This window comes from Esox lucius, chromosome 11, assembly GCF_011004845.1.
Source record: "Esox lucius isolate fEsoLuc1 chromosome 11, fEsoLuc1.pri, whole genome shotgun sequence".
Lineage (NCBI taxonomy): Eukaryota > Metazoa > Chordata > Actinopteri > Esociformes > Esocidae > Esox > Esox lucius.
In genome coordinates this window covers 29,476,247-29,496,860 of record NC_047579.1, presented here as the reverse complement: position 1 = coordinate 29,496,860, position 20,614 = coordinate 29,476,247, and the positions used below count along the sequence as shown (strand labels likewise).

The following is a 20,614-nucleotide window of genomic DNA, read 5'->3' as shown; positions in this document are numbered from 1 at the left end:
TGCTGGCTGGGTACTGTACAGACAGACACGCAGCAGCGCACACTGGCTGCATACTGTACATACAGACACAGAGCAACACACACTGCTATGACATCAGAGGTCCACTTACCTCCAACGCCCACACAGAAAAGGCAGGAGAGAGAAAGCCAATAGAAGAGATAGAGGAGGGAGGCGGGAGTTCAGCAGTGACTACAGTTAGCATGTTGGCTAGCACTTATCGTTCAACAGGCACGTACAGTGGTTGAATGTCTTCGGGCCATGCTTCGGCATAAGGGCATTCAACCGCGGTTAGAAATGATCATGCTGAACAAGGAGTAATGATATTATCATTAGCTCAAGTTTGGTAAAGTCAAACTTCAAACAAGATAGCGAAAATAAAAACGTCCTGGGTCCGTTTGTAAGAGCATGGCCTTTACAATGCTAGGGTCGCGGGTTTGATTCCCGCATGGGGCCAGAAGGAGAAATGTATGCAGTCACTACAAAGAGTTGCACTTGAAAATAATATCTGCAAAATTACGAGAATGTAAATGTCAAAATTGGAAAGGATATAAGGTTTATCTTTTCACCAAGATGATTTAAACAGATAAGCTCATGCTCACGCACAAATACAGTGACACTACGATTAAAACAGTAAGCAATGATTCATTGCCGATGGTGGGTTCTTGATAGTACTCCACAGTCCGAGAAGAACAGCCGGGCAGAACCGAGACGACAGGAGTGGGAATGACAGACGGATCGTTTCACGGCGAGGTGGAGCAGGACACCGCGGCGGGGAACGGGATGTACGGTCAGGCTTAGAGGTGCAACCCCCCCCCACATCCACAAGATGGCAGACTTGTTGACGGCTGTTGCTATGGCAACATTCCAAGGCACGGAGCATTGTAGAGAACCCCTCCGGCACGTTGCAACATCTCCCCCACGCTGTCGTTTAACATGGCGGACGACAGAACCGTGTCAGTAGAGCAATGATGGGTCCGTGAGGGAGCACAGCCCATGGGGCTCAACACTGATCTGGGACGGTTTTAACAGACATAGGCCTGGGTCTTGGGGGGGGGGGGGGGGGGGGGGGGGGGGGCGGAGACTGAGTGGTGGGGAGGTGGTGTTAATGCACTAATCACACGGTGGCTGGGGTGAGGGGGGGGTTCTTAAAGGGTCATATTCAGAGGACATACCAGGAGTGCAAGGTGGAGGACATACCAGGAGTGCAAGGTGGAGGACATACCAGGAGTGCAAGGTGGAGGACATACCAGGAGTGCAAGGTGGAGGACATACCAGGAGTGCAAGCATGAGCTTTCAATCACACATGGATGCTCTATTTTACAGAATACACTAATGTCCCTTTTCTCATTCTATGAGGGGTGAGTTTGTGTGTGTGTGTGTGTGTGTGTGTGTGTCAGGGGTCCACACATTTCAGACTGGGCTCTTCAGTTTGAGGATGTGTCTGTGTGTCTGTGCGCGCGCATGTTCTGGGCTCTTAAAGCCAGGTCAGAGGTGAATAAGCCGTCTCTGAGGGGGCGGTGTGGGTGGCGTTGAGAGAGAGAAAGCAAGGGAAAGAGATAGAGGGACAGACAGAGAAATAACAAAAGAGAGGAAGGAAGACAGGAAAGAGAAAGATAAAAACAAAAAGGTTCTTAGTTAAGTTAGCCATCTCGCTAACGAGAAATCTCGTCTTTAGAAACACGAGCAACTGGAAAAGGTCAAGCTGTAGGCTTCCATCCTCTTCTACGCATTGGTTCCTGTCAATCTAGATCTAGAACAAGCCTGTGTAGGCAGACACAAGACCACAGATGACTACAAAGTGTTAATCACACTTGATGATGAAACCTGCAGCTTGTCCTTGTGAGACATGATGCTCTGGGAATAGCCATCCCCAACCATCCAGTCTCCAGAGAAGACCACACCACCACCACAACCCAAAGACACGACGGAGGCCGGTTGCGTCGGGCTGAGAGGGGGGCAAACTGAACCCTGATCTAAATACCGTCCAACCATGTGCCCTCATGCCCAACCGCCCGGATGGTCACTAGAAGTTACGTGTGTACGGTGTAGGTGTTCCAATTAGAGCCTGGAGGTTTTTCCTGAATACCTGAACAGGAAAAACTCTGGGCCCTAGTTGGCAAACTGTACTAAAGGTCAGTGTGCCCTTCTCAGCGTCGCAAGCCCCCCCCCCCCCCCCCCCCCCCCCCCTCCCCGGTCAGTACCTTGCAGGTGCACTGTCTGACTGTGTTGATGAGCTCCTGAATGACAAGGTCGATACATTTGATACAGGGCTCTTTCAGCTTAATGATCTGCTTCTTCACGATGGCTTCAAACGCCAGGTCAGGAGTAAAAAGACCCGTTCTGAGGACGCACAGAAAAATCCAGTCGGTGAGACAGTTTAAGACTAGTAGACAGACAGAAGCAGACAGACAGGTTAAAAACGAGACAGAAAAAACAGATTAAGATAAGTAGAAAAGGTTTCGGAAAGGGAACTAAAACAGACAACCAAAGAAAGAAACAAAACAAAAGATTATAACACGAGAGCGACAGCAAAACCACACGACGACCAGGCTAAGATGTTATCAGCAAACTAACACATAATAATAATAATGTCTGTAAAGGAAAGAAGCAGGGAAGACGTTACAGAGGAGGTGCTGGGAAAAACAAAGCGGTTTTACAACAGCCGTGTGTAGGACAGCTGTGTGGGAGAGGACTCTGTAGTCAATGCAGACATCTTAGTGGTCTATGGCTGATGGCTAAGCACACTGTGTGGGTTTTAAATTAAAGGAGGAAACAGACGGCAGACAATGAAGCAGTAAGTGATTGCATGATTAACATATTGCTGAGGGGGTAGGAGAACGGTACAACACAGTGGTGTGTGTGTGTGTGTGTGGGCGCCTGCGTGCGTGAGTTGACGGCCTCCACTTGCCTGACACCATGGACGTTCTTGATGGCGTGACTTATTTCCCTCCGTAACTCCTTCTCATCAAACACAATCTGGGGGCGACGGACGAGTGAGAGAAGGTGAGAGGGGGAGTGTTCATTTCACAGCTTGACCTTTACCCTGTTCTACACATTTTCATGACATTCTGATTTGGGATGAAGGCTCGGCCTCGTGCAGCCACACCCGGGAACCTCGGGACAGTTAATGTCGAGGTAGCTCCACCCAAGGACATCCGATGCAGTTCTGGCTGTTACCTCCGCAGCCTACCCCCCCCCCCCCCCCCCGCATGCACTGGCACACGTGCGCTAGCCAAACACACCGGCAACATCTGTCCACGCACCCCACAGCACATAGAAAACCTAGACTTAACGTTTTGAATACCTACATTACATAAACATCATTTCCTTGACATTTGCTGCTAAATAGAGCCATTATAATTCGGAACAGGTTTCCTAAGTTCGGAACATTCTCCCCACGTCGGTCTTCGGTGAGCTGTTCCACATAGCAACCAGCTGTTTAAGATCTGCACTCTCCCTCTCCGGCTGATGGTTTATAGCTACAGGCTATGAGTGCAGATTGCATCGATAAATAATCTATGCAACAAACAGCTTTAGGAATTCAATGATTTAAAACAAAAAATTGCAAAAGCCTTAAAAGGTGCCTTATTCCAGTATTTTATTATCAGCCCGGGCCGTCAAGCCCAGTTAGTTCCACACATGTTGGATCAGTGAGGCTCACCTTCACCAGCTCGAAGGGGAAGCGCTCGTGGAAGATGCGGTTGATCTTGGCACCACCCGACAGCTCTGCTGTGTCCACCTGGTCTCCAGAGCCCTCGATGCGCTTCTCAAAGTCCACCCCAAACTGCTGCACCATTCTGGGGAGAAAGACGGAGGCAAGGGGACACAACCTTCAGGTGAATACTGGCCAATAGCTTTGACTATGGAAGCACTCATTGAAGAAGGGTGTGTGTGTCAGACTGTGCGTGTGTGTGTGTGCCTATGAATGTCTGTGTCTATGTGTGTGTGTGTGTGTGTGTCTAGGGCCAGGTGAGTGACTGTGCAGTTGTCCTCCACTCACTGCAGCAGGGCCTTGGTCTTGCGAGTGGGGTCATCGGGACGGAAGTTCTTGTACTCCTCCACCTCTTTCTCCAGGGAAAGGAGCTGGCTCTGCAGCTTACTGCGCAACCCAGGCAGCGTGTCCCGGATGTGGTTGGTCAGTTGCTGCGGACAGGAAGAAGAGGGCAGAGGGACAGTGTGAGGACAGTGATGAGAGAGAATAAAGTGGGAGAGAAGGCGAGGTTTGATGTGGAATTCTAGCATATGGAGATGTCAGCCGGTCAACTGTCGGCCTTCGGTCTAAAACATGAAGAACAGAAAGGCCAACAGAAAGCCAAGCGTCACCTGGTTGAGTTGTTTCTGCAGGTGGGGCGTGCCCATACGCTCAGCCATGTGTCTGTAGGCCGGGTGAGACAGGAAGAACTTCCTCTCAGCAGCCAGGGCAGCACGGATGTCCTTCTTACCATCAATGTCTTTCTGACTGCGGTTTACTACACCAATGTAGCCTGCAGAGACAAAAGTGAGTTTATTACTGACAGACAAGAGCGACAGACAGACAAGAGCGACAGACAGACAAGAGCGACTAAGCATCCTCACCTCTTCTCAGTGGCAGTAGTTTGTTCTCCAGGATGTCTTTAGCGTCTGTGCCTTCATCCATCAGGTCCAACTTTGTGATCACTCCAATGGTACGCAGACCTGAACGGCATCAGAACACATTTAACTCACGGTTGCTTTTAAAACAGTCTACATCAGAACAGGACCCAGAGGGGCCACCTCCGATCGCCCGGGATAATGAGGATCATTGAGATTCCTTGGTGATAAACGGATGTGGTTTGAAAAGCCTTCGGTGTGTACCGGAGTAAGACGGAAAACCAGTCCTGGGAAGACCTCTAGTAGTCCATGGGTAAAAACAAACAAATCCACATCGCTGTAGGAATGTGCAGTAAATCAGTGACATCTCGCAACATGAACCCAACACGGTGCCATGCTCGGGCAAAGCTCCATCGACTAGATCATTCTAACAGTGCAAGAAGAAAGAACCAATCAACACCTAATCAATATGTTGAAGTATGCCGAGGCGAAGGCAGAACACAATGTGTTTTCCTTCAGGTTGTTATATTTTCCGCAGCACTTCTCAGATTCACGTGTCCTAACCGCCCGCAACACGACGACGATGACAAGGAGGATTCTTTACTCCCAAGGACAACCAACCAGCACTACTCTTCAGGTTTAATACAGCGTGACTAACTAGTCCCTCACCCTGGGGGTCCACCTCCTTGGCGATTTTCAGGGCATCTGAGTTGGCCAGGTCCTGGTTGGCCGGGGTGACGGCCAGGATCAGGCAGCTCTCCTTAGTGATGAACTGCAGCAGCATATCCCTGATCTGGTGCTCAATGTCCAGGGGCTGGTCCCCCACCGCCACCTTGGTCATCCCCGGTAGGTCGATCAGAGTCAGGTTTAAAACTAAGAGACAAGAGACAGGCAGGAAGAGAGACAGGCAGGAAGAGACAAAGACAGGAAGAGGCAAAGACAGGAAGAGGCAAAGACAGGAAGAGACAAAGACAGGAAGAGACAAAGACAGGAAGAGGCATAGAGGGTAAGGCATAGAGAGACACAGGAAGAGAGTCCTTATCAGATGAAATGTGTTTTTGTGTGTGTGTGTGTGTGTGTGTGTGTGTGTGTGTGTGTGTGTGTGCGCACATTACCATGAGGGGAGTAGACCCGGAGGTTGATGGGGATGGGGGAGATCCCCTTGTTTGAACCTGTTATCCTATCTGTCTCCGCCTCAATCTCTGCCCGGACCTCTTCAAAGTCCACAAACTTCTTCCCTTTACAGTGCAGGAACTCAGCATACTCTACAGGCCACAGAGGAACACAGATGGAGGGAGACAGAAAGCAAAATAAATATTGACACATAGCGAGCAAGACAGACCAACAGTAACAATGAGAAGTGAGAGAGGGATCAGAGATGAGAGTCAGGGCAGAGAGAGAGAGAGAGAGAGAGGGATCAGAGATGAGTCGGAGCAGAGAGAGAGGGATCAGAGATGAGAGTCTGGGCAGAGAGAGAGAGAGAGAGGGATCAGAGATGAGAGTCTGGGCAGAGAGAGAGAGGGATCAGAGATGAGAGTCTGGGCAGAGAGAGAGAGAGGGATCAGAGATGAGAGTCTGGGCAGAGAGAGAGAGAGGGATCAGAGATGAGAGTCTGGGCAGAGAGAGAGAGAGGGATCAGAGATGAGAGTCTGGGCAGAGAGAGAGAGAGAGGGATCAGAGATGAGAGTCTGGGCAGAGAGAGAGAGAGAGGGATCAGAGATGAGAGTCTGGGCAGAGAGAGAGAGAGAGAGGGATCAGAGATGAGAGTCTGGGCAGAGAGAGAGAGAGAGAGAGAGAGAGGGATCAGAGATGAGTGTCTGGGCAGAGAGAGAGAGAGAGAGGGATCAGAGATGAGTCGGAGCAGAGAGAGAGGGATCAGAGATCAGAGTCTGAGAAGCGAGAGGCCAAGGCCAGGGTTGAATGACTCACCTGCTTTATTAAAACACAGCTGCAGAATGAGAGGTCTACGGGTCACAATGCCTGATCCCCGAGGAAGAAAATCTCTGAGAGACAGGAGATAAAAATCACAAAATAAAAGATAAAAATACATTCAAGTACCAAGGGAGAAACAGAAGAAAATAAAAGTAATCGGTGAAGTAATCAATCCCAGACATTAAAAAAAGTGAAATGATTAGTAATTCCACTCAAGGTCTCTCTTCACGCCGTAGCCTCCGGAATCAATGAGCACGGGGGACTTTCACACATCTCACAACAAATCAATGGTGACAAAGTCATTTGGTCTCATCATGATGTCCAGGCAGATCAATTCATTTGCGCACCCCACTGATTGATTTCATTATGGTGATGTGGCTGTTTGCCACTCTGTCTTATGCAACAGTCCTCACAACAAAGCGAGGCAAGTATCATGAGCGATGGTGTGTATTGCAAGCCGACTGCGTCAATACGTGAGACTACATTTAGAAAGTAGTCAGACCACTTCGCGACGAAGCGCTGCGTTCGAGCACATTCGCTTACACTTCAAGTCATTCGAATCCCCAGTGTTATGCACACTGAACACAGGCCTACAGTACAGAGGCTTCTCTACCACTGTATGATGCCAATTTTCCGGGTGACTGACCACCAAGCACCCGTCAGGACCATTCCAAACCCCGGAGACCGGCTGAGTCAGCTCTCTCCGTGGGAGCCCCGAGACCTGCCTGCCTGCTGAAACCTCTAGCCTGGCTGACCAACAGAAAAGCAAACACATCTGGCAGTGATCAACTGCGGTCCCGGCGCAGCACGACCAGTCAAACGCAGCTCACAGTCACATCATGGTCATTAAACACAGGGAGAACCCTCACAGGGGAGAACCCGGAGGGGACGGATATGGAGTCGGCACGCTGTAGACTGGAATCAGGGTGTAACAGCCAGAAGAGGACAGTACGGTCGGAGGAGACCTGTTGTTCAACATTACAGAGGCACTCCCACTATAGAGTGGCCCTGCTGAACACTGGGAACATTCCGGACGGCCTGAGTTCAGCACTAGCGTTGTGTTCTGACATAATGTAGAGCCTGTGTCAGAGCCAGGGAGAGGGCTGCTTGTATAGTGGCAGTATAGAAAAGTTAGGGACAGAGGGGAGAGAGGTGTGGGAACGGCAGAGGGGGAAAGGGAAGAGTTACAGGTGGACGAGCCTGAAGAGGTGTCGAGGGAGGCAGGAAAGGACTGACCTCGCATTCAAATACCAAGGCCTTTCTGTTGTTACACATTTCCCTAATATCACAGACAGACAGCACCCCGTCGGACGGACAGACAGCATCCCCTCAGATAGCATCTCATCAGAAAGACAGACTATCCCATCAGACAGCATCTCATCAGACAGACAGGATTGCATCAGAGAGGGAAACATCATCCCATCAGACCCACACTATGAGTATGTGCCACATGCTCTTGGTAAATACATCACCAAAAAGCTCCACTTAAAGATAAAAAACACAAAGACAGCCATAAAAGCCCACACTGAAGGAAAGAGAGGACAGGTTGGTGCAGGTCCATTATTGATGTGCTGTAAATGATAGAGGAGGCTGAGCAGATTGTGTTCATTCCATGCATTATGGATCAGTCAAGCTAAGACCAGCAGTCTCTGAGCCTCCTTTTCCTTCAACGCCACAGAGAAACACAGAGCCAACATTGAACACTCCTCTGTCACACTCCCTGTCTCTCACTACCAGGGATTCTACCATTAACCGGGTTCAAGATCATTCACTGTTAAAGTAGGATTCCTATGGAAGAAACCAGTAGACATGAACCCAACTAGAACCCTGAGGTGGGGTTTAAGGTCGACTGTTAGTAAACTGGAGGACCGCAGTAAACTAACTGGGCTAGGTATTAGAGTGTATGGATGACTGCAGTAAACTAACTGGGCTAGGTATTAGAGTGTATGGATGACTGCAGTAAACTAACTGGGCTAGGTATCAGAGTGTATGGATGACTGCAGTAAACTAACTGGGCTAGGTATTAGAGTGTATGGATGACTGCAGTAAACTAACTGGGTAATGTATTAGACCTGGGGTATTCAAATCTTACCCTATGTGGCCCGGAGCCTGCTGGTTTTCTGTTCTACCTAACAATTAACTGCTCCCACCTGGTATCCAAGGTAAAAACAAGTGCCTGATTGGAAGGTTGAATGGAGTGGAACTGGCTTTGAGGTCCAGATTTTAATCCTACTGTATTAGACTGTATGATTAACAATAAACAAAACCAGAACCTGAAAATCATTACTGGTAATGCTCTGCCAGATATGTACTGCAGCCATCTTCAGTTCCTGTCAGTTTCAGGGCACTTTTGCACTCAGTCTTTCCTTCAGCAAGTGAAATGCAAGCTAAATTGGATTCAGGTCAGGTGATTCAGAAACATTCCGCTTGTTGGCCCTGAAAAACAACTTTGCTGCTTTAGCAGTATGTTTGGGGCCATTGTCCTGCTGCAAAGTGATGTCTTTCTAATGAGTTGAGGCATTTTGTTCCATCTGACAAGACAATGCTTCTGAACACTTCAGAATTCATCATCAACGAAGATAAGCAAGTCAGCTCTAGTGGCAGCCAAAACATAACACCACCATACTTCGCAGATAGGTTTGTTTGCCAGTTGTTTGTTTGCCCATATGGTTTTAAGGTTCTTTGTTTAAATGCCCTACATGGATCAGCACCCTCCTATATTGCAGACCTCCTTAGCCAGCACTCTTCCTCACGGACCCTTAGGTCATCCAACAAACTGCTTTTGTGCGTTCCACTGTCACGTTTGAAGTTTAAAGGAGCCTTTTCTGTTGCTGCTCCAAACAGCCTACCTTTATATATTAGGTCCTCTACTAGTAGCAACGGTTTTAAATCCCACCTTAAGACCCATCTTTTTTCTTTAGCATTTGAGTCTGCAAATGGGTAGAAAGTTCTGTTAATGTTTGCCACATCCTATGAATGTTTAGTTGGCTCTATGTTTTGACTGTACAGCACTTTGGTCGACATACGTTGTTTTTGAATGTGCTTTATGAATACATTTGTTCATCTGTTCACAATATTTTTTTTTACACAGCTCTGCAGGCCTTTTCAGGTATTTTTTAGCGATCATGTTTTAGGCCAACTAGTATTTTTGCACCTAGCAGTACAGACTTTGTAGTTTGGCTGGTTTTAAGCTTTCAGGAAATATTAGTGGTTGACATGCTAGAGTATGTTTCCGCACCTTTCGTCAGTTTGTGGATTATTTTCTTCATGGTGAGCATTCTTTGCTCATTCACTGTAGCAGCCTTCCTTGGTCTAGCAGACGTTTCTTAAGCAGTGGTTTAAAGTTAACCAGTGTTTTCTATCTTCTAAAATGTACCAAACAGTGGATTTTGGCACACCTAATGTTTTGGATGCCTCTTGATTTAAAAGGATTTATATTCATCCTGGGGGATAGCTTTTAGTCGTTAGACACCAGCAAGTATTAATTCAAAATGCTAAGCCTAGAATCAAGACGATACTGACAGCTCTTTTGTGCATGTACAATCAATGCAAGGAAACGAAACTGTATGATAAAGAGACAGCTTTTTTCCAAACAGAAGTACATCTTTCTAATAGTTTTGGTACCTTTAAATGGGAAATTGTGTATAAAGCATGCTGTTATTTCTAAATATATTTTCTACCCGATATGGATGGAAAGTGGTACTGTAATGCCTTTGTAATATTTCAAGTGAGTACACAGCTAAAACAACAAACCTTGTAACACAGTCATATTACTTAAGGACTTTACTGTATGCAATAGACCAGTGGTACTCAACTCTTACCTTACAAAATCTGCAGTACACTTGTTTTATGTCCTACCTCATCATTAATTGCCCCTAGCTGGTGCCAAGTCTAAATCAGGGTTGCAAATTTTTAGAAATCTAGTGGAACTGGCCTCAAGGCCCAGAGTTAAGCTGGAGGGAAATAGACTATGGATATGGATTACTTAAGTAGACTAATGTAGCAATGAATTAACCTCAGCTGTGCAGTAGACTGTCCCAAGACAGTGTGGTGGATTCTGTAAAAAGCTGGCGTCACTGTATGGTTTACCAGGACGTGTGAAACACAAATGAGTCTGAGGTTTGGTGAGAGCTGTAGGACATTGATCATAATGGTTCACATACAGTCTCAAGACTCGTTTCACTCCAGACATACAGAACCAGTCAAATGTTTGGACACATACATATTCAAGAGTATTTCTTTATTTTCTTTAAATATTTTTCACATGTAGCATAATAATGAAGACATCAAAACAATGAAATAATAAATATGAAATCATGCAGTAACAAAGTGTTAAACAAATCAAAATGCATTTGTATTTTAGATTCTTCAAAGTAGCAGCCCTTTGCCTTGACAACAGCTGTGCACACTTTTGACATTCTCTCAATCACCTACATAAGGAAGTCACCTGGAAAGCTTTTCCAGCAATCTTGAAGGAAATTCCGCATTTGCAGTGAACTTGCTGACTGCTTTTCTTTCACTTGGCAGTCCAACTCATTCCAAACCATCTCAATTGGGTTGAGGTAAGGTGATTGTGAAAGCCAGGTCATCTGACGTAGCACTCCATCTCTCTCCTTCTTGGTCATATAGCCCTTACACAACCTGGAGGTCTGTTTTGGGTCACTGTCCTGTTGAAAAACGAATTACAGCCCCACTAAGCACAAACGAGATGATGTATCACTGCAGAATGTTGTGGTAGCCATGCTGGTTGACTGTGCCATGAATTCTAAAGAAATCCCCAAAAGTGTCATCAGCAAAGCACCCCCACACCATCACACCTCCTCCTCCATGCTCCACGGAGGGAACCACACATGCAGAGACCATCACTTCCCCCACTCTGCGTCTTACAAAGACACAGCGTCTTTTCAGAACAAGGGACGGATTTCCACCGATCTAATGTGCAATTGGTCATGTCTTGCAAGTCACTTTTTATTGGAGTCCTTCAGTAATTTGAAGGATTTATTTGCAGTAATTCAACTATGAAACCCTGATTCACCTAGCCTCCTCTGAAGAGTTGAAGTTGAGATGTGTATGTGAAGCTTTTATTTGGGCAGCAAAAAGTTAATTGACAATTTCTAAGGACGCACTATTTGAGCTGTTCTTTCCATAACATGGACTACTACAGTACAGGCAAAAGGTTTGGTATACCAACCAGTGTCTCAACGCAACTACAAAAGCTGAATAGACAGTATGGGTGCGGCAATGATCTAAGCCTATTAGGCCTGATGTACAAAGACCGATATCAGAGGGTCAACATTCTTATTTTTTGCTTCAAGGGCTTTGCAGCATATCACAGCAATGTCACTATTTAGGCTATACTTAAAAATGTCAAAATGTTCTGAGTACTGAGGTCCTTCTTAAAGGTGATAAACTCTTCATGCTCTGAAATAGACCTTATACAACATTGTGTCGATCTGTTTGCCTGAATTGTGTACCGGTCTTCAGTCACTTCGGTTGACAGTTCACTACTCTACCCCACCTCCAGCACTGGCACAACAAATCAGATAAAAGCCCAGAGCCCCACCCCAACCAGCTTGCAGAGCTAGATAATGTGACCTCCATACTCCTGACCCCAGGGACAATGACATCACACAACACCAGCCACACAAAGAGCCAGAGTGGACACCTACATATTGTCAATGATTCATGGTATACACACCCATACACAACCCCTCTTTCCACCACATACACATACTGCCACCCACACACACATCCACACCCAGTAACCAAAACAGCCACAACCAAGTGCACACAGAACAATACACCATGCTAAGAGTGAAATTCAGCACAGACGAAACCATTCTATAGAAAGCCATAGCAGAATATCGCAGTAATGTCGATGTGGTCATCGCCGGGACGTTCATATTAGCCTTCTAAGAAGAGTAACAATTCTAGTGCTCCTATATTACCTATTCAAAGAGAGTTCTGGATTAAAACATCCAGATGGGTTTAGTAAGGTCGGACTTAAGTTTTCAACCTGTTACCTCAAATTGTCAATTCAAAAATGTAGTGCACAAATTCTTTGCTTAGTGCTATTATTTAGTTAGATAGTCCACTGAAGAGTTTTATTTTTCAGCATAGTTTCTCAATAAAAACTGGTATTGACATCTCTAAAATGAAATTATAGTCAACATTACCATCTACAGATGCTCTACAGATATTCCTACTATTAACAAACTACCAAAAAAATAAGGAAACGCTTGCTAAGGATAAGGTTAGGTTTAGAATAAATGTTAGGGTCAGGTTTAGGGAAAAGGTTAAGGCTAGAGATAGGATGAGGTTTAGAGTTAGGCTAAGTAGAATTGAAACTTTATTTATATTCTGTTGATATTCTGTAAAGCATCTACAGATTGCACATCCAAAGTGTTACCTGAAATCCGAACGATCTATCAACAAAATATAAAAATGGCTTACGTTTAACAAAATAATATATTTTTAAAACACACACCTCAAATATGACATAGGCTAACTTACTATAAAAAATGTATCAATCATTATTGATTCTGTCAGACATAAATTATTCTTCAGGTTCTACCTGTGAGCATCAATACTGCATCTGGGTAGGTGGATCCAATGGTCTATACGTTTCAGTTTTACATTTTTAGTAATGTCATGAAAGAACTGAGACATTGCAGGCCATTAACTTCAAGCAATTGTATACAGATCCTTAAACATGGGGCTAAATTCTCTAAAACAAGATTGCAATGTAGTTGGTAGGCAGGCCTATCAAAATTGCAATAAAAAATAGCAGGAGCTATCGCCATTGACTCAATGTCAAGAGATGTCAAAGGAGGCAGTAGAGGACTTCTCTCGCATTCAAATATGAACGCTTTTCTATTGTTGCCCAAATATCCCAGACAGACAGGATCCTATTGACTTCAAGTATAACGTAATACATGAACTTCTTGATTTTATGATCATCAATACATTATTAAAACAAATTAAAGGTGATTTGCCCATTCACATTGTCTGTCAACTCCCTGACAAAGTACTGCCTCCTTTTGGAGCCACAGCCTGCACTGTAATTATTCACTAAAATTAAATGATGCCAAAAACAATAGGTTGTCCCAATGTGGCCACCATTGAAGGAAGCTGTACCAGGTCAATCAGCACTGCCCCCAATAGCCTGGGGTAGAGGTTGCCCGTGTTCTGTAACAAAACTGTATTATAGATTGGCCTTTTATTTACTCCAGCAAAGTGCACCTGTAATGATAATGCTGTTTAACCAGCTTCTTGATAAGCCACACCTGTCCAAAGTAGGAAATATATATTAATAAATGTACACAGAACAATAGATCATAGATTTTCGCTGAGTTAGTATGTCATTAGATCAGATTTAGAAGCCCAACTTCTCCCCTAAAAACCAAACTTCTCGGTTTAGTTCTCCAGGGCACAACAAGCAAACTGGATCAGGTCACACAAGCAAACTTAATCCCACCTGACTAGCAGGCAGTTTTATCAAAAAAGTAGTGACAAGGCACCTGGACATGGTCCACATTGAATTAGACAGCTTTATGAAACGCCTACTTTCATTCCTGCAACTTTTCACCGCTCACTGCAAAATATTGCCGCCGTACATTTCTAAATCCAACAACAGAGTACAACTTGTGAAAGACCCTTCATAACATACACTTCCAAGACTGATCCAACCGGAATATCCAGTTGGTCACATGCTGGTCAATCCTGATTACCCAGTCCAACCAGATCATCATGAGAGATTCGCCAACTCATTAAACTACAATGTGCTATTGACACAGATATGGCCTCAATGATTGTGCCGAACAGGAACAGACTATAACGGCACGGACACACAGATCTTTCAGTCTCTGTGAGCTGGCACAATTTCCGGTGTGTATTCCCACCCCCACTGCTAGACTTTTTGCTGCTGTTAGACAGAGTAGATCATTTGATGGCCTAAGGCTCCAGTCCCTAAACAAACCAGCAAAGACACACCCATCTTAAATTGAGAGAAGCCACTGGTCTCGTTGTCATCATATTTCTCTCAGATCACTTGTGTCTGTTATGGTATGACACATCATTTCAGATGGAAACTACTACTTCAAGGGATAAGAATGAGTCAAACACTCTCAGCAGGTTTCTCTGCCACCCACATGCCACATTGGTTTGCCATTTCCATCATGCAACATTCTTTTACAGTAAACCCAAAACAAGAACTAGAACATTTCAAATAAGAACCTCCTAACGCATCAACACATTTGTGTCAAAAGGTATGCTAACCGCACAAACATCAAAACAGCAGAAAACATATCTAACAGCAGTCCAATAGATCTCCGGCTAAAACCCATGGTGTACATGAATCACACCCGGGCGCTTGCAAGCACAACGGTCACCTCCCAAATCCTTCCGTGTTATGACTGGACTTGACCTTGGAGCAAGCAGTGAGTGTGCTGGCCAACAGTTCCTGCTCACTGACCCCAGAGGCTACTTCCATTCGAAATGTGGCCCTTACAATATCGTGCCACTGGCACAATGAGTCACAGATTGTTGTTTTGTGTAGAAAGCTTAAGGATTTGCGTATGCAAATACAACACTATTATTCTCCCTAGTACCGACACATCCATATGAGTGTAATAAGGCCCATATGGGTGTGCCTGTGTGTGAGTACGGGAATATGGATGTGTGTTTAGCCTACTTCTTTAAGGGCTGTCTGAGGAATGTGGGAGGTCTGTTCTGTCAGAAAATTGAGGTCAGTAGAAAATGGCTCAAGTTAATTGCAGCAGAGATGTTTCAAGTGCTTTTTGAGTGTTCCCCATCTCATCTGAAACTACATGTGTCAAGTGGCAAACTATTATACTTCCATTTGACAATGGAAAGGTTCCCTGTGTGTGCGTGCGTGCGTGTGGATGTGTGTGGGTGTGATATCTGAGTGAGACTTTGAATTGGCAAACCTGCTTAGCAAGTTGCTTTCAAGCATGCTTGTTTTGTGTCTTTATCTGAAGGGTGATCTCACACACTGTTGATGTGGGAGACAGAAACAGGACCAGCCTGTTAAAGAGGGCCGACTAACCATTTCACACAGACTGACTGGCAAGTAGCATTGTGAATTTCTTCTGCTTAAACTTGAAAATTGAATGGGTGGAAAAAGGGAAGCACTAAAGGGGAACTTCTTATTTCTGCAATAAGCTGTCTGCCCGTGAGTCAACAATGCTGCGGTAGTTAAATTGTATTTCTTACTGATTACATGGACTATTTTGTGTGAATGTGAATTAGAGCACTGCCCTCACCAATTACAGTATAATGATTTATTTTCAGGATTATTTGTCAAAGCGTATCGCAAAGGGCAGTTTATAAATATTATTTGTACACTGGACATTTTAGGCCAAAAATTGATTTTCTTTAAAAAGACAATAGAATTCCATACCTTCATTACATTACAACAAAGTCACAATGCATCTTAGTTTATTCATGCGAATACTTGGGAAGTGATTTCCTAAAGACTATTTTGGGTGATTAACAACTTATTTTAAAAGGAGTTGTACAATAAAAACTGCATTAATTTCTGCATTGCACTCACATTTAAAAAAAGTCAGATCACACCTATTATTATTGTTCTTCATTGACCTTAAGCCAATCATGTGACAAGCCTTAATCACTCAGATTCATTTTTACTAAGCAAGGATGATGTCAGCTTAGCTACTTATTAATGGCACAAATAATATGCTTTGTTTATACTTCCTCATTTGCCTTCTTTTGAATGTGTACCATACATTTCCCATCATGTGTTCATAACAGTGTATACGTCAATAAAATTGTCAAAAACAGAGTTTGATGTCTGTACCTTCCAAAGTAAAAAGCCAAATCTACGGTAGGTACCGCAGTAACACAGCATGGCAACACGGTGGTAGAAGGATGTTTTGAGAAGGCCTTGTTATTTCAGGATCTGGAAGACTTCCCATCATTGAAGAACCATGAATGAACACTGCTCGGTATCAGAGAATTCTACAGGAGAACGCCTGGATGGCCGTCAGAGAGCTGATTTGCACCTGGTTCATACAGAAAGACCACGATGTAAAACAAAGAAAATGTAGCGGAGTTAAGTCAGCTTGCATGGAAGAGTGGTCCAAAATTCTCACACAGCAATGTGAGAGAATGATCAAATAGCTAAAGATAGAACTGCTGATTATTAGGCGCAAGTGGACAATCAAGTGTGCACAAATGACTCCAACATGATGGCTGCCAATGCCATTATGGATCCCCCACTATGTTCAACAGTTGGCAGCCTACACTGCGGGCTGAGGGCCTCTTTGGTTTTCTCCAAACATAAAACCATGCGATGTAGGAAATAAAGCATAACATCACACGTCCAACCGTATGACGTTGTTCCATTGCTCCTTACACCAAGTTATCCGTCTTCGTGCGTTGGCCTTGGATTCATGCGGTTTCCCTTTTTGTTGAGACAGGGTCACAGAGATGTCGAAACAATTCTGTGGTCGTTTTCAAGACTGTGCTTTTGGCCATCGAGCATGTATCCTTTTAAGTGTCTGTCAATCTCTATGTTGGTCAGCTTCTACTTGCTACCACTGTTCCTCTTTGCTGATGTAATTTGTCCATGTTTGGCATATACAGGCATGATTCATGACACTGTTCCCCCTTGAAACAAGTCATTTAGAGGTTTTTGTGACCGACTATCCGGCCTCTTTGGAACTCAGTTGCCTTATGACGCTTTGAAAATGCAAATATCAAAGTGCTACTGTAACTGTCAGACCTCTTTTAACGCGGACACATACTCGATTCAACTTTGTCAGTGGACAAGTACAAGTACAAAGAAATGCAGTTAGCATCTAACCAGAAGTGCAAATAGAAGATGACAGAAAATGTACAAGTATATGTACAGTATCTCACAAAAGTGAGTATACCACTCACATTTTTGTAAATATTTGAGTATATCTTTTCATGTAACACTGAAGAAACTTTGCTACAATGGAAATTAATGAGTGTACAGCTTGTATCACAGTGCAAATTAGTTTTTCCCTTAAAAATAACACAACACACAGCCATTAATGTCTAAACCGCTGGCAACAAAAGTGAGTACACCCCTAAGTGAAAATGTCCAAATTGGGCCCAATTAGACATTTTCCCTCTCCGGTGTCATGTGACTCGTTAGTGTTACAAGGTCTCAGGTGTGAATGGGGAGCAGTTGTGTTTTTAATCGCTCTCACACTTCCTCATACTGGTCACTGGATGTTCAACATGGCACCTCATGGCAAATAACTCTCTGGGCATCTGAAAATAATAACTTTTGCTCTACATAAAGATGGCCTAGGCTATAAGAAGATTGCCAATACCCTGAAACTGAGCTGCAGCACGGTGGCCAAGACCATACAGCGGTTTAACAGGACAGATTCCACTCAGAACAGGTATCGCCATGGTCAACCAAAGAAGTTGAGTGCTCGTGCTCAGCATCATATCCAGAGGTTGTCTAATTGGGCCCATTTTGGACATTTTCATGGGTGTACCCACTTTTGTTGCCAGCAGTTTAGACATTAATGGCTGTGTGTTGAGTTATTTTGGGGGGGACAGCAAATGTACACTGTTATATAAGCTGTACACTCACTACTTTACATTGTAGCAAAGTGTCATTTCCTTTGTGTTGTCACATGAAAATATATAATCAAATATTTGCATAAATGTGAGGGGTGAACTCACTTTTGTGAGATACTGTATATTACAAGTGGAATGTATAGATATGTAATGAAGGCAAATGCAGTACAAAAAGCAATACTAAATGTGCAATTAAGGCATATAGAGGAGGGCCGAACATTTTGTATACTGTAGGTTACAAGTGGGAAAAATTGTTGTGCAGGTACCAATGGCAATTATTAATGGCATTTTAGATGTGCAATCAGGGCGATTTGAAGGAGTAAGGTACCATGTGCAACCGGGATACAGAGATAGCAGCAATGAGGTCCCTGAGGTAGACATGTATGTGTAACAACTGTAAAAAGTACAATATGTACTGCTAATTGACAATCAACCGATTGTGATCTTTGTAGCTGTGTTTGTAATTGTGATTTAGTAACAGTTGTGTTGTTTCTGATATTTTGTCCACCACCTGTACTCCAGAATAATAGACTGCCATATAGTGTAGGTTGTGCAAGGTGTCCAGTCCCCTCACTATCTTTTTCCAGGTGTGGTACCAAAGTTATAAATAGACCAGAGGGAGACTAGCCTACACCTGCACTTCTATTTGCAATAACAACAGATCACCAGAATTCCATGCATTTCTGTCACCACCCCTGTCTCTTTGAAATAATACTTGCAACTCTATTTGCCCATTATAAAAATACTTTATATAGTAATAAAGTACTTTATGGCCATAATGGCAAAATATTCAAGAGATCAAAATGGTTAATGTTGACCTATTTTGCATACCCAGTAAGCCATTAGACATCCACGCTTTTAACACTGGAATAGAAATGGTTGAAATGTATACAATTTAAAAGTACAGTACTGTAAAAAGTACTGTAAATACAGGATTGTCAAACTGATAGAAAATGAATTAGAAACACTACATTAGATTCCCATTCTCCCTTGTCCCCTAAAAACCCATGTGATATTTACACAAGATACATTGTCTCTATAATTATCACACAATTATCAGCTAGTTTCATGCAAACCCCACTGGGAAACCAAGGTCTCACTACAGTTTAGTCATACTATAACATAGTTAAGTGGAACACCATCTAAACAAACAGCAGCAAGTGCATAAGAAATTGTGTTTAACAATGGGGTTATTTGTTTTTCACTTACCAAAATTATACTGACTAGCTACAACACTGCATATAGTTTACAGTATGTTCAAAAATAGACTGTCAGACTTAGACAAGTAGATAGCTAGTTGTGGAGTTGTATCTAATGCCTTCATGTTACCTAGCTATGAAGACAGTTACTCAAAGATACATAAGAATCCGTGTAACTGAAATAATGACTGATCAAGCCAATCTACAGAAGTGGACTGGTTCAATTTCCGTGTTTGCTATTACTGCATAGTACTGACTGCTTCAGTTTTTAAACTTGTGATTATACTAGCGAAACCACAATACCTACACTGACTACACTACGCTACTTGGCAAGTTATTTTTTTAAATACTCATTAGAACGGTTTGAAAAAAACTATTTCGAATGGACTGTTTCATGCCTTCCTTTGCTTTCGCTTTGTCTCATTTGTTATTCGTTCTATCATGCCACGCAAACATCGCATCTAACGTCAACATTCAGATCCTCTGCTCAGTCTCATTCTGTTATGCTTCCTTAACTACGCCAAATGCGTAAATGCTGTTTCCAAACACCGTCCAGAGTACGGATAATCTCAAAACTTATTTTTAACTGCCTTCCTTAAAGCGGGCTGAAGGAAGAATATTCAAAATGTATATATTGACTTAAACCAAAAACATGTAGCTAATGAAGAAAAGTAGATCATGTTAGCTTAGTGTGCACAACCAACCATACCTGCCAACGAAATTTTCCAATACCGAGCTTTTTCCAGCACTTTGTCCTCCGACCACAGCAATTTGCGGTAAATCCAAATTACAACTCTGCCCAATGGAACTGAAAGCGTCCTGAAGTTTGTTGATAAGGGGGATCAAATCTTCCATCCCCCGGTTCCCCATGGTTTCGTTGGATCGGCTTCCTTACAGAAGCATAAACTAACGTTAGCCTGCTGCTAGCTAGTAAGGTCCTCGGGTTACTATGAAGTGTTAAGTTCCACCCTTCAAGCCGCCCTGTCTTGACTCTTTGAAAGGAAAATGTACTGTCAACAATTATTTAGTTCTCACTTCTGAATAATTAAAATAGCGTGTTGTTGCAAACACGAAAAATTGCCAAAGTCAACCAAACGGGTAAGAAAACTCACAATACAAAACTTCCACCATCGGGTCAGGAGAGCCGACATCCGACCTAACCGGACCTAGCCCGGTGATTATGCTACCGCCTGCTGATAAGAAAATCATTGGTCAACCTCACCGCTTGTCTTCAAACGCTCTCCTGCCATTGGCTAGTCATTTGTGTAAGGAGGCGTGTTCAGACTTGGGCATCGTTTCAATGGGTAACTACA

General features: G+C 43.9%; 1 protein-coding gene across 7 annotated transcripts in view; it reads right to left on the bottom strand.

The window, feature by feature from the left end:
* dnm2a (dynamin 2a) overlaps positions 1–20,484 on the bottom strand; it is a 39,134-nt gene extending 18,650 nt beyond the window's left edge. For 5 of the 7 annotated variants that reach the window (XM_029123308.2, XM_029123309.2, XM_029123307.2 and 2 more), the window contains exons 1-10: positions 20,011–20,483; positions 6,499–6,572; positions 5,685–5,834; positions 5,239–5,442; positions 4,576–4,674; positions 4,324–4,484; positions 4,001–4,143; positions 3,662–3,797; positions 2,909–2,976; positions 2,202–2,340 (exon numbers count right to left, since the gene is read on the bottom strand). In XM_029123308.2, coding sequence (XP_028979141.1) covers positions 2,202–2,340; positions 2,909–2,976; positions 3,662–3,797; positions 4,001–4,143; positions 4,324–4,484; positions 4,576–4,674; positions 5,239–5,442; positions 5,685–5,834; positions 6,499–6,572; positions 20,011–20,171 — 1,335 coding nt within the window. In that variant the 5' untranslated portion in view covers positions 20,172–20,483. Of the gene's footprint in view, positions 1–2,201; positions 2,341–2,908; positions 2,977–3,661; positions 3,798–4,000; positions 4,144–4,323; positions 4,485–4,575; positions 4,675–5,238; positions 5,443–5,684; positions 5,835–6,498; positions 6,573–20,010 lie in introns of all 7 variants that reach the window. The other 2 variants (XM_029123312.2, XM_029123306.2) reach the window with 1 other exon arrangement.
* Between the last annotated feature and the right edge of the window lie 130 nt (positions 20,485–20,614).